We start from the raw sequence: 20,025 nt of genomic DNA on the forward strand, positions 1-20,025 counted from the left end.
TAATTCGTTTATTAATATAAAATATTAAAATGTAATATATATATATATATATATATATATATATATGATGCTTGAATCAATGGCATGTCGAAAACTATTTACGTTTCCTGTTCTAACGCGTTTCGACAAGCAAAAGCAGAAGAAATAAATCCGTTTTTAAAGTCACGAACGTTCTATATCACTATATTTCTCTAACATACGGGAACGCACGTCGTCATCATCCTGCACGTACATACATGCATATTTCTGTTCATACATTATATATGTATGTATATAATGAATCATGCATATCTCTTAAGTATAAATGGATATAATACAATTAAAAAGTCATTTAAGAAAATATACGTACGTATGTGTATATATATGCGATTAGAATAATATTAATCTTAAAAAATATTAATATAAGGATGTTGTTTTTTCTTCTTTTTTTTCTTTTTTCTTTTTTTTTTTTTTTCAAGTAAATCGATCCTATCGTTTAAAGTAACTTCACGTTCGGGTTTTTTTTTCTTCGCTACCCTGAAAAGCATACGACCCCTTTCGCGACGAGCGCGTTCTTTGAAACAAGATATGTATGTAGACTTTCAGTGAGCTTAGAAGCACCCTTCTCTAATCGTCAATGCCGATTAAAATCAAGAAGGTTTGATAGGTAGACAGGTTAAAGCGATTATAGGGATGGATTTCCAATACATATATATGTATGTATACATACTACGAGATAGATGGAAAATGGTTGATGATAAACTCGATCGTTTTAAATTCTTTTGAAAAATTTTTCTTAGGGAACGTCGATGAAAAATTTCTTCCTCGGAAACTTTTCAAGAATTATTTTCGAGAAGTTGGGGAGAAAGTTTTTTCTTTTTCTTTTTCTTTTTTTTTTCTTTTTCTTTTTAGAAATTTATCGCGTTTTAGGAAAGGAAGTCGCTTGGGAGCGTTCGAACCAATTGCAAAAGGAAACGGAGTTATCGCTTGTTCTGAAAAAAGCAAATAGAGAAATAGACAAGTCATCGATTCGTTCCAATTTTATAATCGAACGAGAAAGGTAAAGAAAGAACATAGAGAGAGAGAGAGAGAGAGAGAGAGAGAGAGAGAGAAAGATTGAGAGAGAGGGGGGGAGAAATGACAAATAGACAGGCAAAACTCGCTTAACTTAAAAAAGAAATCTAGAAATACTTTATTTTAAATGTTACATTAAATTTATTAAACTCATGTAATCTCATTGTAACAATTTACCTCGTATCCTTCTATACAGTGTAATCTAAAAGTTCTTAGATGATTTTCGATATACTTTTTAAAGCTGATTTTTATTCGAATAGAAAAAAAAAAGTTCACAGGCTTTTAGTTTTACAATTCGAAAACAAAAGGAAAGAAAAAAAAAAGGAAGGAAATAATTTGCCTGAAAGTCTTTCGAAAAAGTGTAATTGATTATTAAAATCACATCGGGAACTTTTGGTCTCTTTATCCGATGTTAGAAACGTCAAAACGTGATTTTCTTCTCGATTTTTTCTTCGTTGAACGCTAAAAAAAATGTCGATTTCATTGAAAAAAAATTAAAGACTTTGCGACAATTATCAAATTTTTTGTTTTTTGTTTTTATTTTACTTATTCATTCATTACTTTATTTATTTATTTATATATAAATACCTTTATGAATGAATATATATGAATACTGTAGATCGACACGTAACATTAATTTTCATTTTACCTTCGTTTAGAATATTTTCTTTTTTTTTTTTTTTTTAACGTGTAATCAAATAATCTCCGTCGTATTACCGGTACGAAACTCAGAAAGTAAACTCGTAAGAAGTCCAGTACGATATTATGAGGGGGTAAGGAACGTGGATAAGGGATTCTACGATTAAAATATTTTATACGCGCTCGGGGAGTTATTTCGCGCGAGTTGAAACTCGCGGGGATGAGTTGTGAAGTAGAAATTGCCCTCTCTTTTACTTTTATTTGTTTCCTTTTTTTTTCTTCTTTTTCTTCTTCTTCCTCTTTTCCTTTTCTTTTCCCCTTTTTCTCGACATTATTTTACGAGACACATTGGAGTTGAACTCGAAATCTCGATATTGTTGTAAAGGACAGGACAAAAGTTCCTAGGATGATTTTAAAGATCAATTACTTATTGTACGAGACCTTTTTACGCTAATTTCTTTTCTTTCTTTTTTCTTTTTTTTTCTTTTCTTTTTTTTTTTTATCCGATTGTAAAACCACAAGCTTGACTATTAACGTATGAAAAGTCTCGGAAAAAGGATTTTTTTGATTTTTAAAAGTCAATTTTAAAAATTGCGTTTTAGAAGCTTTAAACCTATGCCAGATTAATAATCACATCTGAAACATGATAAAAAGAAAGAAAGAGAAAATAAAAAAAAAAGAAAATAAATAGGAAAAAGATAGTAAAAATGACAAAAATTATTTTATTTCAATTACCGTGATTATTATCACGATTTGAAACGAGACCGCAGGAAATTACGAAGGGGCGCTATGTTAAATAAGTTATCGATTCATTGTGTTTCATCTCTCTTTTTCCTTTTTTTTCTCTACCTTTTTTTCTCCAGAGGATGAAAACGCAGTGGTACAGGGTGTGGTGACAACCGATGGACTCTTCGATGGTACGATCGCGACTAAGTTCGAAGAGTTTTATATCGAACCAACTGCAAGATATCTGGATGAGAACGAAGACACGTCTCCAACCTACCATAGCATCGCTTATCGTACATCCGATGTAACCGTGCCTCCGCATCCATTGCCGTGTGCGAGTCATCAATTACACGAAGGCTCTCTTCGAGACATATTTGATAGGTGATCATCTATATACATTTATATATATATATATATATATATATATATATATATATATATATATATATATATATTGTATATGAATAAATTCTTTTTTTTTCTCTTTATTCTCTATTAAAAGAAATAAAGATTTTGTTTCATTTTGTCAAGAAATTAGCCGTTATCATTAAACGTTTTTATATTTGGGAATAAAAGATATAAGAAAATAAAATGTATTTCTTTTGTGATAACTTTGGTTTAAAACCTAATAAATCTAATCTTACCTTTTTTTTTTCTTTTTTTTTTTTAACAAATTGAGCAAACTCTTTTAAAAGAAAGAAAAAAATTATTCTTATCTTTCAAAGTATATCAAATAACGAAAGGTTATCTTAGCATATAGATGAAAGTTAAAGAAAAATCTTCTTCTTCTTCTTTACAGAGGCAAGACTTACAACGATAGTTCAGAAGGATTTTACGAGCCCTTGTTGGATAATAAAATTGGTCTCTATTCGAGAGAAAACCATGGGAGAATATTGAATTTGGAAACGAAGTACGAAGCTCGTTACTATGACAGGTATAAATAAAATAAAAAAGATAAAAATTTTTTTCTTTTTTTTTCTTTTTTGCTTCTTTTTTTTATCCCTAGCTGCGCACTTGAGCTTAACTTTGAGCTTAATTAAAACAATTCGCGCATTGCATGATTCATGAATATTTTCTATAATGACATTATTGGAAATACGTTTTCTATTATATTTGGAAATCTACTGATTATTATTTCCGAGGTTTCAAAGAATATACAATATTTTTTTGGAAACAAAATTATTCATTTTGTATAAATGAGAGCTGTTAAAGGTGCCTGGGGTGTAGCACACCCCAAGTGCACAATTAGAAATTATTTTGAGATGTGCATAATTAGAGTTAAAGAGAGATAAAGAGAGATAGAAATAGAAAGAGAGATAGAAATAGAAAAAGCGAGAGAGAGAGAAAGAGAGAGAGAGAATGAATGCATTTGAATTCAAATTCTTTTAATCCACATTTTTTCTTCTTCGATCGTCACTTTAATCGTCGTAACGCGAGTTACCCTTCGTTTAATCCTTTATCTTTCGTATTATCACGGTTACAGACCACGTTCGCTATGAAATGTGGCCACGGCGTTTAACCGGATTATAAAAGTAAACTCTTATCATGAGAAGATGATAACTTGATAATTTTTTTTCTTTTCTCTCTTTCCTCCTTTTAATATCTTTTTTTGTTTTCTCTCCTAAAACTCCCTCACCCACTCTCTTTTTATATTCCTTTACTTTTATTCCTTGATATATATGTAATTTACAGATCTAGCGGAGATCGAATAGCCAGACATTTACATAAACGTGCGACAGTCGATCCACGAAAAACAACTTGCATGCTTTACTTGCAAGCTGATCATCAGTTTTTCGCTAGATACGGCACGGAAGAAGCTTGCATCGAAGTGATGACGAGGCATGTACAGAAGGTCAACTCCATATACAAACACACGGGTAGGTTTGTTTTACGGGTCAAGCAAAAAGAATAGTTTTACAAGGAACCTCTACCTACTTTGTGTGCATCTGTGTCTATGTACATTTGTGTATTTGTGTGTGTGCGCGCGTGTATGTGTATACGTATGTGTCTATGTATGTGTTCCTTTTCCCAAATTTTATTTTAATTTCAAACATGAACGAGCACTTTCTCGGTATATCCTGTCAACGAGACAAATATACGGGGTGTCCGAAAAGTATCTATATAACTGTCTTTTAATAAAATTTATGATGGGACTACGCAGATGTTGAATTATTAAATAAAAATTTGTATAATTAGTATTTTCGTTTTAAATATATATAAATTCGATGTTTGAACCATTAGTGAATACGCGAAACATTATCCAATCGACAGTTCAAATGCTGCCATTTACGATGCATCGAATTTCCATATCAATTCGTTCAATGTTAGCTCAAATTCTTGCTTTTAAATCGTCGATATCTATCATCCGTATATTATACGCAATAACTTCGACGAATCTTTTAAGAAAGAAATCAAAGTCCGACAGAGTCATGAGATATCTGACTGTCCAATGAATTGCAGCATCTGGCACGGCCAATCAATCCGTCTGTTTGGAAGAAACAAATTTGATACAAACGAACAAAAAATAGGAAGAGCTTAATAAAAAAGTTTCTCTTTAAAGTGACACGACACAAGAAATTTTATCATCCGTTGATAGTCCATTATGAAATAAAACAAAAGTTGTACAGATAATAATTTTCAGATATCCTGTATACAATCCTTTTTTTCTTTTTTCTTTTTTTTTATGGGTTAGTTTGATATTTTTGTGCTATTTCTTTTTTCCTTTTTTATTCTCTATATTTTATTTTATTTTATTTTATTGTATTTTATATTGTTTTTTATTTCGTTTTTCTTTCTTTTTTTTTGTTTCTTTTTTGTTTTGCTTTTAAATAACAAAAAATACACCGATTGGTTTTCATATAATATTTTCATTATAAACTCCAACCGGTCGTCTACGCGTCATATACGTGCGATATTCGATCGAATTATAGGAATTCGATATAATATCTCTCTGGTCCATCGTAGTCGGGTTTCTCCCTCCTATTATCAAGTGCAGCAGCTCTCGTTGAAATTGTTTTCCGTCGAAAACTTCACGTAGTATCGATCTACCATGAATTTACACGAGAGCGCGCTCACGCGTGCGCATTAAATTGATTTACAATAGGATGTAGCGCGTAAATATAAGCAAAGTGTATATACATACATATACCTGTGTATATATATATATATATGCATGCATGTGTGAGTGTGTGTATGTGCATATACATATATACATTTATAGAGGTAGTGAAAGTAAAATAACAAAGGTTCATCAAGCATTTTCCAACGTATTACACATAGCTCTGTGAATTAATGATATATCTTTGTATGTTTCTCGTTTAGATTTCAATCAGGATGGTAGACCGGATAACATCAGTTTCATGATAAAACGTGTGAAAGTTCATAGCGAGGACGCTTTGAGGGATCTCAATTATCGATTTCCGGGTAATTACGGTGTCGAGAAATATCTTGAATTATTTTCCGGTAAGCAGATTTTTGTTTCTGTTATTTATACCATTATTATTATATTTCACTTAGCGAGATAAAATGTTTATAATATATTAAAAAAACAAAAATGAAAAAACGAACGAACAAACGAACAAAGAAAATGAAAACTTCAAGGAAAATACGGATTCATTGATCGTTTCAGAGGAGGATTACGATGCATTTTGTTTGGCTTACATGTTCACGTATCGGGACTTTGAAATGGGAACGTTAGGTCTAGCTTGGACCGGAGATTTGAAGAACGCTGGAGGAGTTTGCGAAAAGAACGGGGTAAGTCGTTCGACGAGAGGAGAGAAAAGAAAATTATTTATAAAAAAAAAAAAAAAAAGAAAAATTTCATATCAAGGTGGGTGGAGAGACATATTTTACATACATACATACATTAACGATTGGATTTTACAATGTTCCACAGAATTTATAACGAATTATATATTCGATTTAGACGCTATATACAAGATATATTTACAATTTATTTATTTACATTAAAAATTCCTTAGATCGATGCACGTTGTGTCTTTTGCGTTTTAGAAGCTAACAATCAAATTGAAAAGATTAAAAAGACACGCATGTATATTTTTTATATGTTAGGATCATTAGTACATTATTTTTTTCAACACACGTTTAATACATTATCAATCACTCAGCCAGTAATTTTGCGTTTAATTAATAGTCGTTTGATCCTTAGCGCATACATCAAGATTTAGAAATATATACATATATATATATATATATATATATATATATATATATATATATATATATTCGTATAAAAGGTGATTGTAGATACACTTCGTTCGTTCGTTATCGTCAGAAAAAGGGTCGATATTGCATTCGTTCTTAGCATAACTTATTCCATATTTTTTCAGGACAAGAGATATTTCAATATCGAAGCGACTGTCGAACACTATATATAGGTACATAAACATGTATATATATATATATATATATATATATATATACATACATACATACATACATACATACATACATACATACATACATACATGTTTCTATGAAAATGTAATCACACAAAAAGCAATATCGGCTCTGTATCGTTCTAACGGCATGTGTTCAGCATAGTATATAACGTAGGCTGCATACAAATAATGTTGCAGCATTATCGTGGTAGCATGAAGTCCTTGAATACTGGAATAGTGACCCTGCTGAACTACGGAAAGCACGTTCCACCCGCGGTATCTCACGTCACATTGGCACACGAGATCGGTCACAACTTTGGTTCGCCGGTAAGTGTTCGATATATTTTTTTTTCAACTCCCATTTTTTCATATTTGATTAACGTTGTATTTACTATGGTATACAACGCACACAAATATATTTATATATATATATATATATATATATATATATATATATATATATATATATATATATATAACATATTTCACGAAAATGATCGAGCTAAGAAATGGAATATCATCTAAAACTTATCTTCCCTTTCGTCAGCATGATCCGGAACAATGCACACCGGGCGGTGAAGATGGAAATTTCATAATGTTCGCCCGTGCAACCAGCGGCGACAAGCGTAACAACAATCGCTTTAGTCCGTGTAGTTTGAACGCCATAAATCCTGTGCTCAACAGTAAGGCTCGTTCACCAAAAGGCTGTTTCACAGGTGAACAATTTGATCAATTTCTTTGAAGATAAACATTTCTAGAATATTATTCAATAGAAGTTTCTCTCTCTCTCTCTCTCTCTCTCTCTATTTCCCTTTACATACGTTATATTCTTTACTTTCTGTATCTTCATAGAACCACAAGTATCATTGTGCGGAAACGGAGTCGTCGAGGACGGCGAGGAATGCGATTGTGGATGGGAAGAAGATTGTAGAGATACTTGTTGTTTCCCTCAACGTCGTTATCCACCAACAGAAGAGACCCCATGTACACTTACGCCACGTTCAGTGTGCAGTCCTAGTCAAGTATATATCTCTTCTTGATATATCCTCAAGTCTAATGAAATGCCGCTAGTAGTAGTACGTCGACTTTCGTGAAAATTTATTCTGCGTTTCACCTAGGGTCCATGCTGTACAGCTGAATGCAATCTCAGGTTTGGTGATAAGTGTAGGGATGATAACGGTTGTCGCGATGCTAGCTTTTGCGACGGTAGATCACCCTATTGTCCACCTTCAATCAATAAACCCAATAAAACTATTTGCAATCGTGAATTGGTTTGCTTCATGGGGGTGAGTAATAAGATCGATCATCGGTTTTTAACGTTTTTTTACCTTTGAACATGTATCTTGTATATCGTTCCTTTTTTTATTCGTTTTTGTTTTCTTTCTTTTCTTTTTTCTTTTTCCTTTTTAGGAATGCACCGGAAGCATCTGCCTTGCATATGGATTAGAATCCTGTCAATGTATTCCTGGTCCTAATGATCCTCCAACTAAAGCTTGCGAACTTTGTTGTCGTTTACCGGGTGAAAATCAACCATGTCTGTGAGTATTCTTAAATGTTTTCTTTCTATCTATGAAAAATCCTTAACAAAATGTTATTTTATTGTTTAGATCATCCTTCGATTGGAATTCACCACCGTATGATATTCCGGATATGTTCTCTAAACCTGGAACACCGTGTAATGATTATAACGGTTACTGCGACGTCTTTCAAAAGTGTAGAGAAGTGAGATCACAATTTAAAATTTATCATGTATTTTCCAATTAATATATATATATATATATATATATATATATCTTTTTTTTTGTCAAGGTTGATCCAAGCGGCCCATTAGCAACGTTAAGAAAACTTTTATTGTCCGATGAAAGCCTCGCGACTGTACGTCGTTGGGTAGCCGATCATTGGTACGCAGCGGCTTTTATCATTTTAGGAGCTATATCTTTATTGGTAAGCATAGAAATTTCTTTGAATAAGCACGATGGAAATATTCAATTGAAAATTGTTTTGCGTCGACGATGATGAGCACACGAATATTGAGCACACGAATATTGAGCACATTGCATGGCACTTAATTTATTATTTACGTTTCACCTACGATCTTTGACAGAAAAAATTGAGGAAAAAAACAACGGTCCAATGTGAAAAGAGTAAGTGAGAGAATACAGATGAATGTAAGAAGTATATGCAGAATGTTTCGCAGGCTTTATTATGTAGCAATTTATTATTAGCTTTATTTATATTTATCGATAAATCTTTAATATTTAATCGTAGATAGAATGGGCTAAAGAATTTTCGTAGTTTGTCGAGAAGCTAAAAAAAAAAAAAGAAAAGAAAAGAAAAGTACACATAAATATACCAAGATAGGTATGAAAATTTAGGACACGACAAAAAAAAAAGTAAAGAAGAAAACAAAATTGAAATACTGTTAGGATTTCAAAGATGTTAATTAGATCATTAATTTATTCAGGTTGTCAGTATGAGGCTCCTAGGCAAGCGACCGGATCAGAAACTCAAATCGGTGACAATAATCCACAGCTCGACGACGGAAACGGTACGGTTGCCGCCGGAAGGTGCGGAGGGAGTGACGGTTCATCCGGCAGCCGTTCGTGCAAAGCTTCCACTGAGCAGGAAAGTGAGAGAGAAGAGAAGACACCGGAAGCATAAGGACACGCATGCTGCTTCGGTCGATAAATCAAACAAGGTATAATACCAATATAATAATAACATTGTTAATTATATATCTTATCTCTGATATGAATTTGATTCGTGATGATATTTGTTTGTTGGAACAAAAAAAAAGGATATTTTAAAGAAAAAGAAACAAATATCGAACCGGAGATCCTCAACAGTGCCGGCCGAGGAAGTTGCCCAACGGAAACGACCAACGGAAACGTCAAATGCAACGACTGCTACCGTTACCACCGCTACTGCAACAGCAGCGGCAGCGGCAGCAGCAGCAACAGCCGTAATGCAAGATAACAAACGTAAGAAGACTTCAAACTCGAGGGAGAAGCAAAATTTATGTAACAATGTACTCGGTAATTCAGAGTTAGATAAACGTAAACGGAAGAAGCAACATAGAAAGGAAGTCATTGATTATTCTGCAATACAAGCGGAAAAAGAAGCCGAACCGAATGCCGATCCCAAGAACAAAGTACGATCTTGGTTATTAGCTTCGTCTCAGTGTAGATTAGAGAGTACAAGAACGTCCAGTGGTTTACCAAAAAGTAAATCGACGCCTGTAGGATTGACGGCCGGTGGTGGTAACGTTACTGGTGCAACAAGATTGGCTCAATCAAGGCAAACCGGTGTTCCAAGAAGAACTCTGGACTCGAGAGAGGTCAAAAGTTCGCCAGGTACTTTAGCTAGGAAGGAACGAGCGAGACTTCAAGTTGTCTATAAGCCGCCCTTCAAGTTTAGCGTGAAATTACGTAAGGCCGATAAAGTGGCTCAAGTGCCACCGCCGGCGCCAACTTCGGCGCACAATAATCTCACGAGATCCACGAAATTGCCGAGAACCGGTGTGTTACTTAAAACTAAGAGAAGAGACAGAGTTAGAATCGGTAGAGCCAGACAGATAGCCCCTACTGGAATAGGAAACGATAGTGGAGATTTGCCAGAGCCTGCTAATTCGGATCTACATACGGTACCCTCAGATTTAGAGGTTCTGCTTTCTGAAAGTGAATTTCTATTCTCGGACACGTGACCCCAAAAATCGATAATACTTTATCTCTAAAAATTACTCGCGTCCACCTACCTACTCATTACTTTCCTCCATTACTCAGCAAAAGAAAATTTCTCATTTTCTTCTTCAATATCTTCATTAATAGGTAAAAAACCAGATAGCACGAGATATGCTACCTACACTTTCTTTTTTATTTTTTTTTCTTTTCTATTTCTTTTCTCTCCTCTTGTCTTCCGAGTTAGGTTTAAGTTGAGAAAGAACAATCGAGTGTGGCTGTCCATTAAATGGATATTTAAGGGACGTGTTAAAAGTGTATAACAAGATTTATATAATAATGTGAACGTGGGTGAAAGAAATGCGATAATTCTTTTTTTTTTTTATTATTATTATTTTTTTTATTTGTTCATTCTTTATATTTTTTTTCTTTTTTTTTTAGAAAATTTAGCGATCCTATTACTTATTTACTTACTATCTATTTACATACATACTGGTGTTTAATTTCATTATCAGTATTAAACACCAAGCCAAGAAAAGATTTCTTCTTTTATAAAAAGGGGCCAAATCTACCTTTAAAAAGACTAGAAGAAATATATATCGATGGAGTTGAATGATTAAGAAAAGAGAAAATAAAGAAGAAGAAGAAGAAGAAGAAAGGAAAAAAAAGTTATAAACAAAAACAAAGAAGCAAAAAAGAAGAGGAGAAGTTGTAAAACTATGCCAGAGTGTTCGTTTATTTGCAGTTTGTATTTTATGAAAAGAAAGAAAGAGAGAGAAAGAGAGAGAGAGAGAGAGAGAGAGAGAGAGAGAGAGCGCATATATAAATTTCTCCATTATATAATATTCGTTTATATACGAAATGAAGCGTTGCCTATAAAGACAAAAGATAAACCTTTCCTCTTAAAAAAAAAAAAAAAAAAAAAAAAAAAAAAAAAAAAAAAAAATTAAAAGAAAAAAGAAATGAAAATGACGTGTAATTTGCTACGTATTCATTTTTATATCGTCGATAACGTAAACACTTTTCGATACTACCGATAAACTATCGCGATTGTCATGATTAAAAGAAGAAAAAAATAGGGGAATTATTATAATAATGATAATAATAATAATAATTCTTTGTTTATCTTTTTTTTTCTTTATTTCTTTTTTGCTCGTAATTTCTTTTCCTTCTTTTTTTTTTTATTTTTTTTTATTTTTTTATTTTTTTTTATTTTCTTTTTTTACAACAGCGACTGTGACTGTCCAAGACTGTTTCCTATTCGAAAGCATTTTCTATCGATTTTCTATCGAACTATCCTCAAACTGCCTAAGTAGTTGTTTCGATGGAGTTTTCCTAATGGTTCCTATTAATCAGCGAAATATCTGATAACTTCGAACAATAGCTTTGCGCCGATGATGATGATGATGATTTGCTCGTTCTCGTTCCAATTGTCAGATTGTCTCAAAATTCGAGATAAACCTTAAACATTTTTTATGTTTGCTCGGTCTAAGTTTTGTATCAAACTTTTTTTATACCGAGTAAGTGAAAGGTATATAGAAAATTTGGGACGATCATTGCTTTTACATATCGAGATATACATATTATTCTATAAACTATATCTACGTTTAGCAAACTCGTTTTATTCAGTCCAGTGACTTCCATTTTTATAAAAACACATACAATATATATATATATATATATATATATATATATATATATATATATATATATATATATATATATATATATATATATATATATATATATATATATATATATATATACATATCAGATGTATTGAAGTTAAAACTTATTAGCTAGAAAAAAATTTACAATCAAATATGATATCATTCGTTCTCACCGACATATATTACCATATTTTATTAGGGTGCTAATAATAATTATTAAAAGTAAAAAAAAATAATAATAATTTTGCTTTAATTATATTACTTATATGTATATGTATTTCGTGTGCTTTCAAATATTTCATCGGAGGAGGATGATTTACGAGAAACTTAATTTATATTGAGGAAGAACGAATATCGAATGTTTGTTAATACTTAAGTTTACTGACGTTTTAACTGTAATTCATTTCATTTAACAAATTGTTTTTTGTTTTCGTTATTCGAGAAAAGCACATAAATTGTGCCGCAATTTGTGCGCGATCGTTACTTTATATATATATATAGGGAAGAAAAAAAGAAGTCATACATACCTACATACACATACACACACACATATGCACACACGCACGCACGTACACACGTGCATACGGGTTTATAAGAGAATGTCTCGTTTAGAGTGATCGAGAGGATATATAGAATAGATCTAATTTTCCTTTGATGATATTAAAAATCAATTACTCTTTTTCGAAAGACTTTAAAGAACAAATTCTTTTTTCTTTTTTTTGGTCAAATTGTAAAACTGCAAATACAGCTTGTTAAACTATCAATCTAACTACAATCCTAATCTTGAAAGGGAATAATTGATTTTTAGTGTCACGTAAGAACTTTTGGATCATTCTGTATAATGCTTATATATCCTATTGTAATCGCTAAAGTAAAAATAAGAAAGTGAGAGAGAATGAGAGAGAGAGAGAGAGAGAAAGAGAGGAAGAGAGAAAGAGAAAGACAAATTGATTATTAAGTGTGACACAGATGCGGGCTACTTTGTACATACATATATACGTACATACATGCATACATACATAAAGCGTGAAAAAAAATGTGATTTTACTTTTACATGACCAGTGCTGCACATACACATACACGCTAATGCACGAACATACACACATACACTAATTACACAGGAGCACTCATTTAATCCGCGAGGATATGTGATTTTACTTTTAAGACCAATCCGTGCTAAGTCGTTTTTTACAGTTAGGAATTTCTCCGATAGGAGGGCCAGTAACGCAAAAAAATAAAATAAAAATGAAGAAGAGAAGATGAAAAAAAAAACGTATCATACTCCCATTCACTTTTAAGGATCCGCTTGTTGTGCCTAACTTGCGCGTCGATCAAAAAAGTGACCATTAATAAATAATAAATAATAATAAATAATAAATAATAATAATAATAATAATAATAATAATAATAATAATAATAATAATAATAATAATAATAATAATAATAATAGGAGTAAGAATATACTAGGAAATCGTCTTAAAGACGTTCTTGTAAAAGAAAATAAAAAGAGGAATGAATGAGAAAGAGAGCGGCGGAAAGAGTTGGGGCAAAATGGAAAAGAGAGGATTAGTAAGAAAAATTAAATTTTCTTACTGAATGAAAAAAATTGAAAAGAAAAAAAAAAGAAATAAATAAAAAACAGGGAAGTCAAAGTTGTGATGGATCGTTTCGTGATATTTCACGTGAAAGATAAATACGAACGTGACCCCGTATAAATTCGCTTTATTCGTTGAATTTTGCGTGTGTTGTTAGAGATACGCCGATAGGGGGCCGAGCGTATTATTATTGTAATAATCGGTGAATTTAGTAGAGATAATTAGGCCCAGAGACTTTATAAATGTGTTGAAATTTCACGTAGTAACAGTCGTCGTAGATTTACTATCTCGTGGCATATCGTTATTAGTGGAGGACGCCTCTGTAAACGAAAAAAAAAGAAAGAAAGAAAGAAAAAAAAAGATATAAATTTTTGATTATAAAACGACGAAGAAATTTCTTTATTAATTTTTTTTTGTCTCGTCTTCTCGATCTAATTCGTCGTAATTAAAAACACTTTCGTATACAGTGTATTATATTAATCGAGAAATTGATTGATTTTTTTTTCTCTAATTGTGACACTAAAAGAAAACAAAAAAAGAAAGAAAGAAATGAAATTAATCGATGAAAAATCACACTTTCGTAATTTTTAGGAATCAATCATTCGAAACGTTCGAGCGGTCTTCCTCGTGTCGTTTTTTTTTTTTTACTTTTCTCTTCGATTCTCTTATTTTTGTATCCTTTTTTTTGTTTTTTTTTGATAATAGGATCGTTATAACTCGTATAACTAAGAAAAAAAATAAAAATAAAATAATATAATAATTTTCTTCGATTAGATACGATTTCATTGAAGAACGAACGACGATGACGACGACAACGACGACGATGACGATGACGATGACGAAAACGATAAAGAGTAAACGAGGCAAGACCGCTTTCGTTTATAATCTATCGAATACTATTAATCTATATAAGATTGGGCTGCTGTATTTTTACACGGACTTTGTACAAATAACAAAAGCCGTAAAGGTGACGCCTTTCCGTGCGACATGTATATATATACCTATGTACTAATAAATAATGGGCGAAACTTCGGATATTTTTATTAAATTCCCAAAATAAATATAGATTTTCGTTTAATCCAGATTTTCTTACAATTAATGTTTATGACTTTTCTGCACATTCGTCCTGAATATCTTTTTGTTTCTTCAATAATTTCATTGCATATTCAACTTTATTATTTATTATAATTTTCCTCAAATCTTCACCATATTGATTATCTGAAATGAAAATGAATAATCTCGATATAATAATTATTGATAGTAATGACGAGAAGATATTTTTTTTGAATCGTTAGAATTTATACTCTTTCGTCGTTTCTCCTCTAGCTTTTGTTTAGTTTCTTCGTCGAGTTTTAATTGTTTCTCGTAAAGATTATGTGTAAAATTTATCTCCATATATTGTTCCTTCATCTTTTTCTCAGTTGCGGCAATTCTATATTGTACCTAATATGTGAACGGTAAGAAAATGTTTAACACGTTCCGTGCCAAGCAATTTTTGCCTGACTTGTCATTCAGGCCATTTGATATTTTAATTAAAGAAAAAAGTGGTACACGTGGCCTGAAGATCAAGTTTAACATGTACTCCTGGTGGTACACATGGCACGGAACGTGTTAATTAAATATTCGTAAAAAGCAGCAGTAATGAACTGATGATTAGAAAAAAAAAAGAAAGAAAAAAAGATTTCTTATTTACTATATATATTTTGTTTTTGTTTTGTTTATCTTGTATTGTTTGTAATTTATTAGCGACCCAAGAGAATTTGTCACTTCATTCAATGTGACTCCGACTACCAACAAGATTGGACATCACTGTTGTAAATATTTGCTTAAAATGAAAAAAAAAAGAAAACGTTTATCTTGCCATTTCGTCCAAGATTTTTTTAGCTCGTAATCGCTTTTCCAAAGCTAATCTTAAAGATTCTTCAGCTTCTTTTGTTTTCTTTTTTTCCAAATACAATTCATTGCAAATGGCTTCTTTTTCCTTCATCTTAATTTCATCATCCAACATCTTCCTCGCAATTTTTTCTGTCGTCGCTTCTCTCATTGCACTAATGTCTTTCTATAACAAAGAAAAAAGAAAAAAAAAGAAAAAAAAAACAAAATACTTTTTATTTCAATACGAGAAAATCATATTTTTTCTTTTTTTTTCTTCGGCGACTAACGATGCGTTTACTTTTTTCTCCATTTGTCTTTTATGTTCAACTTCTTTCTCAACAATGATCTCAGCAATTTTTTTATTTTCCTCATTAATCGCAGCCTTTTGTATGTCCTTCCATACTTTTCTCGCCTCAAAAGTAGCTTCTTTTTCAGCTTGTAAACACGTTTGAATTTCTTTCTTACGTTCCTCAGCACGAATATCTTCTTCGTGAATAACGTCGATCATTTGTTCGATTATCTTACGTTCACGTTGCCTCTCCTCATCAAATTCTTGCAATATACGACGTTTTTCAATAATTTGATTCTGCAAATCGGCACGATAAAGTAGTTTATTTTCTTCCAATTTTGCCAATTGCATTTTATCCAATGTGTCGTCGAAGTACCATTGTCGAATGATATCGATAGATTGCGAATCTTTTTTAATCTTCTCTTCCAATAATCGTGATTGTAAATCAACAAAAGAACAAGCCGTAGGAGATCGGAATAATTTTTTCTTACATTTCAAATCACGCAATTCTCGCGCTTCTTCATCTGCAAATTTCAAATCAAATCAAATTGGCGCCATCATTCGAATCGAGCATTCGACTTCGATAGATACATCGATATTATCGATAGACAATTAATGAGATTATTTATTATTCATTAAACGTGATTAAGAACTATTATGAAAATTTTACTTTTAAGACGTGCCAATTCCTGAGCTAATTTATAAGATCTTTCGATTTGTCGATTTCGTAAATCCCGAGCTTTTTGAGAAGAAACGAGTTTTTCCTTTTCTTCGATTTCTAAACGGTTTAGATCTAAACGTCGTATGGATCGTACGATATCGCCTTTCTTCATGATCCTTTCCCGTTCCAATTCTATCTCGTCTTCACGTGCATCCTTCATCATTTTCTTACTCTCTAGAATCTCTAAGTTCTCTCGTACCTGCATTTTCTATTTTGATATTATTCACCTAATTTTATTTTTTTTCTTTTATTAAATAATTTATAATTTTCCGTGATTCTAATATAGGTTATTTCACGCTTCACGATTGCGCACGAATTTATGTATTAAAAGGAGACATATTCTTATTGGTCTATTACACGTATCGATCCAAGGTCACGTGACAATTGATAATATATATAGACGACTTTTAAATTTGAATTGGCGGTAACAAGTTGAATAAATAATTCTTCTTATAATTATTAAGCATTTTATTCGCGAAATGAAAAAAAAAAAAAAGTAAAATACGATAATATATTATTTTCGTGAAAGCTTTATTTCATTATAATTTTATAGAGCAGTTTGTAAAAGTATATCGATCCGTAATAATTTTCAATAAAATATAAATTCGGATCATTTAATTTAACATCTTAAAAGAACACAATAACGTTTTACAGTAAATAATTGCTTTTCGATTAGCTTATAAAGTAACAAGTCGTAGTTGTAGATCTTAAAAAGGAAAAAAAAAAAAAAAAAAAAAAAAAAAAAAAAAAAGAAGAAAAAAGAAGAAAAAATGCATTTATAAACGTCATGATTATACGGACTTATATTTTGAGATGATCATATAGCAGTTTCGTCCCTGTAATTTTATATTTTATTTAAAACAAATGCTGCAATTACTTTTTGCATATATCATGAATAATTTACATAGCATGGCAGCATATATTTAAGATAATATTTAAATCAGCGTACAAAATCCACTATTCCCTGTGGATATCGGTTGATGGGCTTTTGTCTTTTTTTTTTTATTTTTTTTATTTTTTTTTTATTTTTTTTTATTTATTTATTTATTTTTTTTTTGGAAATTACGTCCAAAGAAATTGTTTATTTATAGACTGCTACTTATTCCGTAGGTGAAGCATCACATATCTTTGTCTCAGTCTCAGGTACTTTTAGAACTCGTGGACCATATAGAAGAACATACGCACAATGCCAATCACCACCGCCACTAAGCTTTAATACTTCTTCACTACTAACAATACTAACAATATCATCGTCACATTTCAACCATGTATCGTTTTTTTGATGAACCCATGCTACATAATGACCACTACTACTTGATCGACCCCTATGAGTTAAAACTGCTTGGAGCGTATAATAACCGCTATTATTGGATCCTAAATCTATAAACGTTAAATAAATATTAATATTTTTAATGTAGAACTTAATAACTATTAGAAACAATTTATATGTTTGTTGTATCTTACCATTTGGAAACCAAAATGGTTCATCTTTCATTTTTTTCGACTTTTCATCGCCTTTATCTTTTTTGTCTTTCAATTTAGCAGCTTCTTCTACCAAGTTATCTTCATATTCTTTAAATTTTTCACGCATGGGTGTAAGTTTGGTTTGGAGTTCGCTACTACACAACTCAAAAGCATCGAATTCCAATGGGAATTTAACATCTTTTAAAATTTTTGCATTAATGGCTTCTTTTTCTTTATAAAAGAAACGAACAAATTGAATAGTTAAATATGCCGGTAACCTATTAATTTTTGACTGAAAATATAGAAAAATTATTTAATGTTTATCAAGATATAAAAAAAGAAAATATTCATACATAATGATATTTTATTGTATAAAATATATTTTACCGTTTTAGTATACAATGCATCTCTCCCAAGAGTTGCAGACATTTTTGTAATTTGCTCTTGCATTTTACTTCTAAGGCCAGAATGCATATATTTGACATCCGTTGAAATAAAGCAACTCAATTGTAAAAATTCTTCCTTTCCTTTAGTAGGTGGTTCATCTTCCGATTCTATACATTTCAATTCTGTATCAAATGTTCCTCCAAAGTATTGTTCTATCAATGATCCAGGCTTATAAGACTGGGAATCATCCTCCACTGCATCCGAATTTACCTTTTCGTAAATTTATTATCAGTAGTAAATTCATTTCGATATAAATTTTATTGAAAAGAAAATTGATAGAAAAAAATATTTCTTATCTACAAAAACCTTTGCAGGTAGCTTTTGCTGAAGCATTCTGATGAGTTCAGTCCAACATTCATTAGCATCTTGTTGTTGGAAAACGCCGTGTTCAAATTTTTCAGCAAATCTTGGAAAAGCTAAATGCATCATTTGTAAAAGAATAACAGGCGGAAAGGGTGAACCTCTATCCATATTTTCGTAAAGATCTCTTAGAGCTGCCGTTATATTTTGTGCAGGCGCAAGAGAGGAATTACCCATGGTTGCTAAAGTACCGGAATAATTTTTTAAAGCTTCCCTTAACTCTGGTACAATTTTAAGACATTGTACGGTTGCATTAAGATAACAAGTATTCCCAAGATTAGCCAGACCAGCTGGCAAATCTAATGCTGTAGCCAATTCGGATTCATTCATATCTTCCAAGAACAAAGGTTTTTCTTTTGGTTCTGTAGGTACATCCTCCTCTTTAGAACCCATCATTAATACAGTAACACCCTATTGTTACAATATATAAATGACTATATAAAAGATATGAATAAATTAACGAATAACACATTTTCCTTACATCTTTCAAACCAATATTGCCCCAATCATCATCTTTCAGTGTTATTCCCTTTACCATAACTTTTTGTCTCTCTGGTTGTACTCCTGTCAGTGCATAGAGTTGGGCTTTAAATAACATTGGTTCTTCATCCGTATTAACTTCTACGTTAGGGTAAAGCTCTTTGCCCCATTTGACTTTAACTGTAATTAAAATGTAATCAAAATATAACGATGACTGTCATAAATTTGACAAAGAATAAAGTAAGTGTTGCATGTATAATGAGGTTAGATTTTAATAAATATTTCAATATCAAATATATTTTACCTGTGTATTGTGGCATATTTACAAATTTGTGCGCGTGAATTTCGACTGGTAATAAATTATATGCAATAATGTTTTTAATGTTTACACTGTTTCTTGAGAGGAAATTACAAGAGTGCATAGGAAACGCAAAGTCAAGGTGTATACGGACAGCCGACCGCTCACACGAGCTCACACTAGTTCACGTAGGCTCACACATGCTCATCTAAGCGTTCTGCTCGGTTCAGCGCCGCAAGTAATTGAATGCAATTGGAACGATTTCCGTTCAACTATCCTATCATACATTTGTTTCGAACTTATTATTATAAATATATATTCATAAAGAAGA

At 31.6% G+C, this 20,025-nt stretch overlaps 3 protein-coding genes across 6 annotated transcripts in view; 1 reads left to right on the forward strand and 2 right to left on the reverse strand.

Moving 5' to 3' along the window:
• LOC124423844 (disintegrin and metalloproteinase domain-containing protein 10-like) overlaps positions 1–14,788 on the forward strand; it is a 40,834-nt gene extending 26,046 nt beyond the window's left edge. For 2 of the 4 annotated variants that reach the window (XM_046962113.1, XM_046962112.1), the window contains 14 exons: positions 2,556–2,799; positions 3,218–3,352; positions 4,111–4,295; positions 5,740–5,880; positions 6,047–6,171; positions 7,017–7,145; positions 7,366–7,534; positions 7,671–7,840; positions 7,937–8,104; positions 8,229–8,356; positions 8,426–8,540; positions 8,628–8,762; positions 9,283–9,516; positions 9,616–14,788. In XM_046962113.1, coding sequence (XP_046818069.1) covers positions 2,556–2,799; positions 3,218–3,352; positions 4,111–4,295; positions 5,740–5,880; positions 6,047–6,171; positions 7,017–7,145; positions 7,366–7,534; positions 7,671–7,840; positions 7,937–8,104; positions 8,229–8,356; positions 8,426–8,540; positions 8,628–8,762; positions 9,283–9,516; positions 9,616–10,521 — 2,984 coding nt within the window. In that variant the 3' untranslated portion in view covers positions 10,522–14,788. Of the gene's footprint in view, positions 1–2,555; positions 2,800–3,217; positions 3,353–4,110; positions 4,296–5,739; positions 5,881–6,046; positions 6,172–7,016; positions 7,146–7,365; positions 7,535–7,670; positions 7,841–7,936; positions 8,105–8,228; positions 8,357–8,425; positions 8,541–8,627; positions 8,763–8,922; positions 8,963–9,282; positions 9,517–9,615 lie in introns of all 4 variants that reach the window. The other 2 variants (XR_006942175.1, XM_046962114.1) reach the window with 2 other exon arrangements.
• Positions 10,683–17,297, reverse strand: LOC124423848 (meiosis-specific nuclear structural protein 1-like). Its single transcript, XM_046962119.1, has 5 exons — positions 16,595–17,297; positions 15,934–16,448; positions 15,622–15,819; positions 15,065–15,203; positions 10,683–14,978 (listed from the first exon to the last, which is right to left on the reverse strand). The coding sequence occupies exons 1-5, from the start codon at positions 16,848–16,850 to the stop codon at positions 14,863–14,865; spliced, it is 1,224 nt and encodes a 407-aa protein (XP_046818075.1). The 5' UTR covers positions 16,851–17,297; the 3' UTR covers positions 10,683–14,862.
• Positions 17,298–17,430: 133 nt separating this feature from the next.
• On the reverse strand, positions 17,431–19,878 carry LOC124423846 (ubiquitin carboxyl-terminal hydrolase 14). Its single transcript, XM_046962115.1, has 6 exons — positions 19,701–19,878; positions 19,398–19,576; positions 18,863–19,327; positions 18,497–18,766; positions 18,110–18,401; positions 17,431–18,025 (listed from the first exon to the last, which is right to left on the reverse strand). Exons 1-6 carry the CDS (start codon positions 19,816–19,818, stop codon positions 17,745–17,747), a joined length of 1,605 nt encoding a protein of 534 aa, XP_046818071.1. The 5' UTR covers positions 19,819–19,878; the 3' UTR covers positions 17,431–17,744.
• Positions 19,879–20,025: the final 147 nt, after the last annotated feature.

Source organism: Vespa crabro, chromosome 4 (genome assembly GCF_910589235.1).
Source record: "Vespa crabro chromosome 4, iyVesCrab1.2, whole genome shotgun sequence".
Taxonomy (NCBI): domain Eukaryota; kingdom Metazoa; phylum Arthropoda; class Insecta; order Hymenoptera; family Vespidae; genus Vespa; species Vespa crabro.

Coding starts and splice junctions, on each gene's coding strand:
- LOC124423848 (XM_046962119.1), bottom strand. CDS start 16,850: ATGCAGGTACGAGAGAACTTAGAGATTCTAGAGAGTAAGAAAATGATG. Junction 15,820..15,933: donor AAAGACAAATGGAGAAAAAA/GTAAACGCATCG, acceptor TCTTTGTTATAG/AAAGACATTAGTGCAATGAG. Junction 15,204..15,621: donor AAAAAATCTTGGACGAAATG/GCAAGATAAACG, acceptor TTCACATATTAG/GTACAATATAGAATTGCCGC.
- LOC124423846 (XM_046962115.1), bottom strand. CDS start 19,818: ATGCACTCTTGTAATTTCCTCTCAAGAAACAGTGTAAACATTAAAAAC. Junction 18,402..18,496: donor ATGCATTGTATACTAAAACG/GTAAAATATATT, acceptor CTATATTTTCAG/TCAAAAATTAATAGGTTACC. Junction 18,026..18,109: donor ACCATTTTGGTTTCCAAATG/GTAAGATACAAC, acceptor TAACGTTTATAG/ATTTAGGATCCAATAATAGC.